This window comes from Gallinula chloropus, assembly GCF_964237585.1.
Source record: "Gallinula chloropus genome assembly, chromosome: 2".
Lineage (NCBI taxonomy): Eukaryota > Metazoa > Chordata > Aves > Gruiformes > Rallidae > Gallinula > Gallinula chloropus.
In genome coordinates this window covers 154,099,708-154,110,401 of record NC_140086.1, presented here as the reverse complement: position 1 = coordinate 154,110,401, position 10,694 = coordinate 154,099,708, and the positions used below count along the sequence as shown (strand labels likewise).

The 10,694-nt window shown below is 42.0% G+C and overlaps 1 protein-coding gene across 1 annotated transcript in view; it reads left to right on the top strand.

The window, feature by feature from the left end:
• Nucleotides 1-554: 554 nt before the first annotated feature.
• UBE3C (ubiquitin protein ligase E3C) overlaps nucleotides 555-10,694 on the top strand; it is a gene marked incomplete at its 5' end in the record, with an annotated part of 76,117 nt that continues 65,977 nt past the window's right edge. The window contains one exon of the mRNA XM_084279721.1: nucleotides 555-620. Within this exon, the coding sequence (XP_084135847.1) occupies nucleotides 555-620 (66 nt within the window). The remainder of the gene's footprint in view (nucleotides 621-10,694) is intronic.

The following is a 10,694-nucleotide window of genomic DNA, read 5'->3' as shown; positions in this document are numbered from 1 at the left end:
GCCGGTGAGAGGCGGCCGCGACCCGCGGTCGCTGCTCCTGGGCCGCTGGGGCCCGCGGAGCCGAGGCGCGCTCCCGCGAAGGCCAGAGGGCGGCGCGCACGTCACCGCGCCCGGTACTCGGGAGCGCGCCTGAGAGGCTGCGGGCGGCGGCCATCTTCTCTCCACAGCCGGCTGCTCGCCTAGTGCAAGTGAAGCAGCCCTGCTAGCCCCCTCCTCCGCTCCCTCCCTCCTCCTCCCTCCCACTACACACAGCCGTCGCCGCCGGTCAGAAAGGGGGCGACCGGGCAAGCGAAGGCCGTGAGGGGGAGGGGAAGGCGGGGAGGAGGGGGGAAAGCCGGGCCGCTGTGAGGGGTGTAGCAGCGCGGGGGCTGTGCGGCGGGGGCGGCGTGGGGCTCCTCGGCGGTGGGCGGGCCGCGAGGTGCCAGCCCGGGGGGTTTGTGCCTCCCCGGGGCTGGCGGCGGCCCCACCGCTCGCCTCTGTTGACCGGCCGGCGCCCCCTTGGTGGGGTCAGCTCGGGGGGCCGGACCCCGCTCTAGATGGGATAAGCTGTAAACATGTTTAGCTTTGAAGGAGATTTCAAAACAAGGCCCAAGGTGTCTCTCGGAGGAGCGAGCAGGAAGGTAAGAAATGCCGCCCGTCCGTGTTTTGTGTCCGTGTCGGTTTCCCTCGTCCCTCGCCTGCCTTGCCGTCTATCGTTATTTTTACCATTGGGCCTTCAAGAACGGCAGCAGCTATGACTAAGGTTTAATAGAGAGGGAAAACATCATCCCCTCCTGATGTGTTTGGCTCTGATCTCCTTGGCTCTGTGTTGGGTTTTTTTTTGCGTTTATTTATTATTACTTTTAATTAGGCCACACACACCCTCCCAGGCTTGTAGTGTAGTAAGAATTGTGGGAAGCGAGGAAATGTCTCCTTTAGCTCATCCTCCCCCCGAAAGCAATCCGGTTTGTTGTGGCTGGTAGCACCTCCTGAGCTATTCGTCTCTGGGACTCCTGGGGCGAAGGCAGGAAGGAAGGAAGGACTCGGAGATCTCTTGTCATTCCTCGCCAAAAGAAAAAAGCCTTGTCTGGTGCCCCTTCACTGCAGAGATACACAACCCGAGATCAATGCAAATTGCTGGGGGAGGCTTCTTCCTGTGAGTGAGGGTTGCCTGGTCACAGGTTTAGCTTTCCTCTGTCAAGTTTACGTTCAGTCAATTTGTCGTGTGCAGGGTGAGTAGCAGTTAATTGTCTGCTGTACCAGGCGATTGAATCTCTATTGACGGAAAAGGAGCGAAAAGACTTACCTAGATCTTGCCGATGGGACAGCGTAGTCAAATGTTTAGTTGAGCACTGAAGGGCATAGAAATACCGAAGAACAAGAAGAAGGACAAAGTGTTTTTGGAAGTGGCCTGATTTGTAAAGGTCGCTTCAATTCGCTGCTAAAATACTGATTCCCCATATTATTCCCATTTGGAATGTGATTGTAGGGAAAGCTAATGAGTGTTTTCATTAGTGTATTTGAATCTTAATAGGGGTTAAAAAAAGTTTTTGTTACTGTTCACTGAAATAGTTTGGTTCTCTGATGCTTTTAAGGTTTGGCATCATAGTTAAGAAATGACCTAAAATACTGTGCTAAGTGATATTAAAAGTTTGCATTTTGGTGTATGGTCTTACATAATTTATTGAAGTGTGTAACAGAACTGTACTTAGGTTGTGCAGCTTTTCATCTGATTCATCTTCTGTTTATCTGAAGATGTTTCTGTTCATTGGACTTACACGGTTCATTGGCATTACAGGGGTCAGAAATACGATAAATATTCCCCAGCTGAAGTAGGAATGGGCAGAACATGCCCTGGGCCTTAGCTGTACACTCCAGATACTTTGTAACTTTTGACACTGACTTCCTAATAGTGTTACTTGTAGGACATGGCTGCTTCTACAGAAGTAAGCAATTGTCGTAATACCTACATCTACACAATTTAATAATGAAAATTAATCCTAATTCTGTCTGTTTTAATTATACGGGACAAATCTATTACTAATGCTGTACAGGTATCAATCTCCAAGGGCAAATATTAAAAGGTAAAGGAAGTTGAAACTGAAATTGATGCATAACCTACCCTCTGTCCAATACAGAAGTTGTATTTCATGATCAGATTGATACTGACAGGTCCACGGATTTCATTATTTTACCTTGGTAGCCTGAAGTGCTTGTGCTGCATCAGTGAAAATCAGTCACAGCTTTAGACATTGTAGTTACATGGGTATCATAGAGTGCTCCTGAAATAGCTGTTTATTTTCAGAAACTATGTACAGTACTAATGAATTTATTTCAATAGTAGTAAGAATTACTTACAAAAATGCAGTTCATCTGAGCTTTTATATAAACATAGTACAGCAGAGGTTGGTGTGGCAAGTGTTTACATGGGTTCCATGAGCTTGTTATCTCATGTCACAGGCTCCTTGTGATCATGTTTCTCACACCTATAAGCTTCAGTTTTACAGAAGACTGAATTGTACAACATTTCCTTTCATTTTTTTATGTGCGGTGTGTGTGTGTGAAGTTCTTTTACAAAGCCCCTTGCCCTCCCTGCTAATTTCTACGGCATTTCTCAATTATAAAAGCAGAGACCTTCAGCTTTGTTTTTACACTGTTTGCATCTTATGTTCACGAGTGTTGTGATGGCCTCAGTTGTGGATGCTGTAGAGAGTCACTTCAGTCCAACCAAACCTTTTGCCAAAAAATATTCTTTAGGTATCACTTATTTTTGTTAAAATCCTGTGTTACAGAATTAATCCTATTGAAGTGACTGTCCTAGTTGACCAATGCATTCAGAACATTATTTAAAACACTATGTAGTGCATTGTAGATAAATGTAAGAGTATCGGTGGTATTGTCTGTGTTTGGACTTTATCTCCATATCTACTTGCAAAAATCTGCTGATTCATTTAGACTATTTGCATTAGTTATATATTTCTTTGAGGCTACAGATACTGTGTTTTATTTACAATGTGCTAAGGTGGGGTTGTATTTTTCCAGTTTTTGGGGGAGCTTATTGTCACTTTTAAAACACAATTCCCTGCTTTGTGAGGCTCTTCAAAAGTGATTTTCAGTTTTAGTTTTAAATGTAACTGGCAAAACGTATTTTTTTACTTCTGAAGTAAAACAGAATACTGTTATTGGAATTCAATACAGGAACATCTTGAATTACTCATGAACTTTTTTAATAGGACAGCAATTGTTGCCTAAAAGGCTGTGGCTGCAGAATTTCTGTGGCGTGTCAGGAAAAAAAGAGGTTCGTGTGGAGAGTTGGTTGGGGTGCAGTTGAAGTTGACCTAGCCCAATTTAATGGTGCAGTGGACTGAAACAGATGGTCCTTCACCTGGGCGGTTCCCACCTCATCCTTTGTGCCCTGTATAGCAAACCTGTTTCTTCAGGGTGGTGTGTCACCATGCCTTCTGGTGGCAGCTGGCGGGTTTCACTGATTTTATCATGAAGTTGGACTCTTGGTGGTATGGTGCAGAATCTGTTCAACCACGTCAACTTGATTTGGTAAGGTCAGGCCCAGTGTTCCTTTATTAATTTTACTACTGTTAAGAAAAATATGAGGGATCAGTCCTCTGGTACATCCATGCCTGTACTGAGGTGTACAAGGGGCTTTGTAGCTCCACATTATGTATTTAGGTTATGAAATGTCATTAATGACAACTTGTGAGCCTTTAACAGGAAAAATGGATCAAAGAATAATATTAGGTCAAATTTACAGTATTATTTAAGTTAGGTAACCATGCTTTTATAAATCCCAATAGTATTTAGAGTATTTTAAAATTATAATACAATGTGAGATGGTGTGTAAAAAAATCTTCCTTTTCAGGGATTTGTATTAACGATGAATTAGCACTGGGGTGAAAGTGAAACCAACTTCATTGAGTTTCTTTTTGGGTTTTGTTTTTTTGGAAGACATGGGAAATTACTAATGAACACATAGTGACTCCATTGGCATTTTAAAAAGTCTTTCATTTCTTTTATTATGGACATTTTTAATAATCAAAGATCTTAAATTTACAAATTTTGTTTATATCTTATTTCAGTAGTTACTGATATACTTTTAAAAATTAATAGCATAACATTAAGTATTAGACATAGCATAATATTAAGTATTAGTATATTTTCCCCCCCACCTCCCAGCTGAAGTGCAGAGGTAGAACTCTTGAAGCAACTTTTTGCTCTTTGTTGTCTGTATTCTATGCATGAAGTAACTTCTTGTGGAATAAAAATTAATGATTTAAAAACTGTAAGCTCTAAGATTGCAAATGTATGGTGAGATCTGCACAGGATGGGATTGCTCATGGTCTGTAGAGTGTAAGCAATGATGGCAGAGATTTAAAAAACAGTTTTGTTTCTCTAGATTGATTGAGATCCTATAGTGCAGGATTTCTAGATTACAAATTTACAAATTAATTTTGAATGGTTGAAAAGCACCTTATGGCTTTGGTCTGTAAGACCTTTGTCCTGTAAGGTGTATGGCATAGATCCTTGTGCAAGTACACACCTCATTCTGAGTCAGAATCGTCTTTTGTCCAAAACATTGAAATGTCAAAGTATAAGTCTTTGAATCTCAGATCTGTGGTGCAGAAATGTGATGAGACCATCCTGTTGTAAAATAATGACTCTCTATCAGTAGGATATATATATATGTAATTAATGCATGCTAGATGATTGTGGATTTTTTTCCTTGGTGACATTTAAAATTCTCATTTGAAAGGAAGGGCAAATGACACAGCTGTAGTTAGCTGGCAGCAGTGATTTCACTGTTATTTTCAGTTATGCATTTTTTTCAAATTCAAAATAAAAATTTCTGCATCTATGGATCCCTCCCCCCCCCCCCCCATTGTTTCTGAGAAAATGAAGTCACACAACTGCAATGGTGAGCACAATATAAATCTTAAAAATCATAATACAGACAAAGCGAGAGTAAGTTTAAGAGCAACTTACTTGCATTTCGTTTGGCCTCTGGAGCTTGTGGTGAAGTCTGGGGCTGCAGCGCATGGCTTTGTAGCTACCCTGATAAAGCTGTTTCCAAATAAGCCCTACATCCTGTAGTAAAATTTGAGCAAAACTGTTGAGATGTTTTATAGCTAGCACTGGTGACATTGGTTTCAGTGAGGTCAGGCTTTCCTTGGCCAAATGCCATTTCCTAGGCATATGTTAAGTACCTTAAAATACTTTCTCCTGGAGTATGGTCTTCTCCTCATACGAACTTAATCATGATGTAAGTAATCTGAGATAGGAAGAATCACAAACTCTCTTCTGTTTTAAAACAAAATTTTTCAAACTGCTGAATTTGTTTTACTCAGGCTGTGTGCCCAATCGAATTTAAATTGTTGAGATTCAGTTCAAGACATAGTGAGTCTTCTAAAGTGCTAATTTCTTTTAATACTCAGGAAGGGCAATTGAACTGGAGTTTATCTTGTCTAAAATAATTTTGAGAGCTAGAAACATTGAGAACCACTTTGGAGGGACATATTTCCCAGTGGCCACCTTTATTCTCTACAAATAAATGCCACAAAGTCTTCCTTTTATTTGTTGGACTGATTACATACTTATGTTGGAAGGAATTTTATTCCATAAATTGCTTAGGTCACTGCATTTGCTTTGGGAGTGGTTAAATTTCAGATTTGGAGAGCCAATGTGAGCTGTCGGAGGCAGAGGATTAACAGGTTTTGCAGAAGAGGACATAAAGCTTTTTTCAAAATTGTTCCATATTTCTCTGCTGCTAAAAGCTCACCCTCAAATGGCTTCCTACAGTGTCACAGTATCCTTCAGGTGTCTTCACTCACTCTGGCATGGGGTCTTCCATGGGCTCTAGATAGGATCTCTGTTCCCTACCATTATCCATGGGCTGCAGGGGGACAGCCTGCTTCACCATGGGCTGGAGGAGCATCTTTCTCTATGGCACCTGGGGCACCTCCTCCCCCCCTTCACTAACCTTGGTGTATGCACAGTTTCTTACACCTTCTCACTCCCTTCTCTGGTGACAAAAGGCTGGTAGCTTTTAGCTTTTTTTTTTTTTCTCCTAAATGTGATTCCCAGAGGTGCTGTGACCATCGCTGATGGGCTCAGCCTTGGTCAACAATGACTCTGGCCTTGAGCCGCCTGGTGTTTGCTCTGTCAGGCCTGCAGAGAGCTTCCGGCTGCTTCTTGCAGAAGCCAATCCTGCAGCCCCCCTCCTCCACCAGAGCCCAGCCACACAAAACTACAGCACTTTCACCTCTTTCCCCTTCTGTTTTACTCTTTGAGTAATCACCCGTAATGTCGCATTACATTTTACTGTCATGCTGTGTCTTTGCTCTCTTGTTTCTTTGTGACATACCTCATGTATTTGGTGAAGAGAACTTCTCATGGTCCAGCAGTTTGCTTTCCAGAGCCTGAGGTTGGTTGCACAAAAGGTTGTTCCCTGTTCTGCACTTTGGAGGTCAAGCTGCTGAACAGTTCTAGTTTTAGTTTTTCTCTAAAACTATGTTGCTCCTTTTGAAGGGTTGAAGGAATCAAAATGCTGATGTCTCATTCCCCCTCAAATGTCTGACTGCCTGCTTTGATAAGTAGATTGCATGCCTGCTGTCCGTGTGACAGCTGAGGAAAGAGGACAGCATGACCATCACAGAATCAAGGCAAGGGAGATGGGCAGTAGGAATGAGTTAAGTGTAGTCTTGGGAAGTTGCTGTCAGGTGGTCTTGTACTGTGAGTAGCTCTGGCTGTTGGGAGGAAGGGGTGGTGGAACAGTGGCTGTAGCTGGCAGCAGTTACGTGACCAGGTAGATGGGAGTTGTCACGTATACATCACTTAGGGTAATACAGCTGTTCACAGCCAGCCACAGAGGAACAGCTATGGAGTTTAGCTCTTTTTCACTGTTCTGATTACTAAGAAGCAAGGCAGGGAGGATTTCAGAGATGACTGTGCAGTTAGATGTCTTTAAGAAATAATTTTGTTAGAATGCCCTTTGTGGGTAAAGAAGATGGTTTCATGGTTATTTTCATCTCTTTCTCACAATAAGTGTATTTCCTATTGCATATTTGGTGTTGCTTTTTAATTTCTGAAGAGACAGGGTATTGTAGTTGGCTTGAATAACTCTGAAGGGGAGAGAATGTTGTTGAGTTGAATTTAACATCAATACAATCTTTAGTCATAGCTGTTATTCCATTCCTTTATGTTTCTGATACATGTCTCTTCTGAATGAGAACACTATTGTTTGACTTGTAATAAGTTTCTAAAGGTGGGATGTACTTCCCTAAATATTTTATTCTTTGTCTCAAAACAGTTCCCCTGTTATAGTTAATTTATACTTTACCAACTTGTTGTTTTTCTTTACGTATACTCAAAGCAAGTGTATGTCATTGACTGAAAATTTAAAGGTTTGGGGTTTTTTTTTTTTTTAGAAGTGTATTAGCTTAAAAAGTACTCACTTCAAAAAGACTGGACTTCTGCTCTGTGCAAAGCTGGTGATACACTGTATGAGGATACACTGCCCTCATATATCCTTCCCCTACAAATACTTAAAATTATGTATTCCTGATAAGCCCCATGGCTGCTTGCTTTTCATTACCTACTAATACATATAATTTATTGTGCTTGTATTTTTTTTAAGCATTCTTGTCTCTGCTAACGTGTAGCAATTTGTCTTCCCTTTTCTGTATGTTCTTTTGCTTTTACTTTCAATCTGCTCTGAAGAGTAAGGACAAATTGAGCAACATTCTAAGCAGAAATGCTTTTTGCATGGTGCTGCCTGCAGAATGAAACTGCAAGAACATGGAAGAGATGTTACTCTGATCCCTTCTAAATAGAACCATTTTATTAACTATTTTAATGCATGTGGTGGCGTAGCCCTGGCTGGAGGCCAGACACCCACCAAAGTCAGTCTATTACTCCCCTTCTTAGTTGGACAGGGGAGAAAATACATATTAAGAGGCTCAGGAGACAAAGACAGGGAGAGATCATTCTGTCAACAGTGACATGGGCAAAACAGACTCAACAGAAAGTGAAGAAGAGAGGAACTACCTAATTTATTACACTACACTACAAAGAACAGTGAAAAACCGGAGTCAGGAGTGTGACCAGATCTTAAAACAAGCGCAAACAGATCTTAAAACACTTTCCCCCCACCACTCCCTTCTTAGCAGACTTTAGTCAGAATTTTGCTCCCTTCTTCCCCCCGCTCGCAGTACAGGGGGGCAGGGACTGGGGAAAATGGGGTTCTCAGTTACTTCTTCATGAGCTATTTTCCCTTTCCAGATCTTAAAACACCTCTAACCCCCCCCCGGCTCCCTTCTTAGCAGACTTCACTCTAGTCATGATTTCACTCCCTTCTTCCCCCGATTACAGCACAGGGGGACAGGGACTGGGACATGGGGGCTTTGGTCAGTCCCTTGCAAGTTGGTTTCTTTCTCAGTGGGGGGCTGGAGGGGGCATTCATTCCACACCCTCCCCTGCTGTACTGTGGGGTCTCACCCACAGGAGATAGTCCTCCATTAACTTCTCCAACGTGAATCCTTTCCCACAGGGCTTTATCTCTGTATCACAGTGTCTCTCAGTCCCAATCCTCCATGGGATTCCAAGCCTCCCCCCCAGCAAACCTGTTCCGACGCAAATATTTCTCTCTCATCTCTGTGTCTCTGATTCTCCTCATGGCTGGAAGTGCTGGCAGGGGCTTGTTCCAACATGGGGTCACAGTGTCTTCTCTATGTCTCCACCTGCTCCATCCAGCGAGCTGCAGGTGGGGTTTCGGCCTTTTCCATGGGTTTCTCCATGAGCTGCAGGGGCATCTTTCTCTCCGGCACCTGGGCCGCCTCCTCCCCTGCCCTTTTCTGGCCTTGGTGTCTGCACAGCTCGTTACATTTCCTCGCTCCCTTCTCTGGTGGCAAAATGGAGCTGCTTCTGGGCTTTTTTCTCCTATAGGTGATTCTCAGAGGCGCTGTGATTATCTCTAGCCATGACTTTGGCATTGACTTGCCTGATGTTTACATTTTTGGGGGCTGGCAGAGCATTCCAGCAGCCATTTTCTGCAGCCCCCAGTCTCTTTCTCAGCACCCAGCTATGCAAAACTACGACATGCATTGGGTATCAGCCCTTCAAAAAGAAGTAATCTACTAAAGTCCTGAAACTATAAGCCATCTGTCAGTTATTTCCTAATCTAGTACATTATTTTGTCTATTTTGTTTGTGTGAGGTCTGATTGTTTTGCCTTGGGTTACCAACCAAACCTGGAACCTTTCTTGTTGCTTGAGTGGTGATACATCCATCATCTTATGCATGGATTTTGTTATGATTTGTTTATATAGTGTTTAACACAAGCAAAATACACCCGTCTTTAGAGGGCAATAGCTGTAGTTAGTGGTGTCTTTGGCCATAAATACTGTCTTTAGAGGAAAAGATGGTTAACCTTCTTGTGGCATTTTTTCTTTGTGCTTGCTCCAGTGAATGATCTGAAATACAAATCCAATTTTGAATTCCTTTTTTGCATCTATGATTTTCTTTGTTTTCCTTCTCTCTTGGTGGTCTGTGTTAAAATATTGTCTATCCTAAAGAAACTAGAAGATTCATGACCTTGCTTCCTCTGTGTCATAAAAAAAGATATGCTACCCTTGCATGTGTGTTGCTACTGTTTTTTTCTATCTGCATATACACATCGAGAATATTCCAGTAGTTTTTTTGTGGTTAAATACTTTATAAACATTTGTTTGGCAACTTTTAATTTATTTTTGTGTGTTCAGATATGATAACTTGAGTGTGTTTTATTTCAAACTTCTCTAGGCTAGTAAGGGCATAGGGAGAAAAAGGAAGCAGTTACTTGTGTTGTAGAAGCAAAAAAAGACAATAGTTTCCTTAAATCTATTGTCTGTTTTAGACTGGATTTGAAAAGGTGCCGGGGTACTTTGAACTCTTCCTGTCTGTAGTGGGAGCTGAATGCTCTGCATCAAAAATAAATTATTTTCTCTATTTCCTTGTTACTCAGAACCATGCAGGAAGAGATTCTTGCAAATAAAGCTTTATTTATATTTTGTTATCTGTGTGTACTGATTTAAGGTTTTGGTGTAAAAACTAATGCACGGGTTTTTATTGTAATGCTATTGTCCTTCAGAAACCTCATGAATACTTCAGTATTCTTCACTTGTTTTCTCCATTGGAATGATCACTGTCCTGAAAGTATTGGGTTGTAGCCTCAATTTGGGTGAAGAGGTCAAAATTTCAAAAGAAAAAATTCCTACCATTTGTTATGTAAGGATATTTTGACATTTTTTCCAGACAGGTTTTGAGGAAAAGGATAAGTAAATACAAGAGCTTAATGCTTTCTTGCAAGTTAGACAAAAGCATGGGGCTTTGGAACAGTAGTATGTGATGACTTTGAACATGCCACAACTTGCAGTATGCACCTGGGCCAGTGACTTAAATATGCTTCAAGCAATGAAAGTACTCAAAAAACATTTGGTGCAGGAATGGGACCCCATTATGTTTCAGCTCTCCCATTGTAAATGGGTGATGCTTGCCTAGATTATTGGGATGCTGAAAACATGAACCTTGGTAGGGATCAGGACAGTTTGCTGCTGTTGGTCTGTCCCTTGGCTTTTTTGTCTTGCTTCCCTCCATCGCTATGCTTCTGAGGGCTGTGCTCCTTAAAGTGGAGTCTAGATTAAATATCATGAGCATATTTGAATAGTG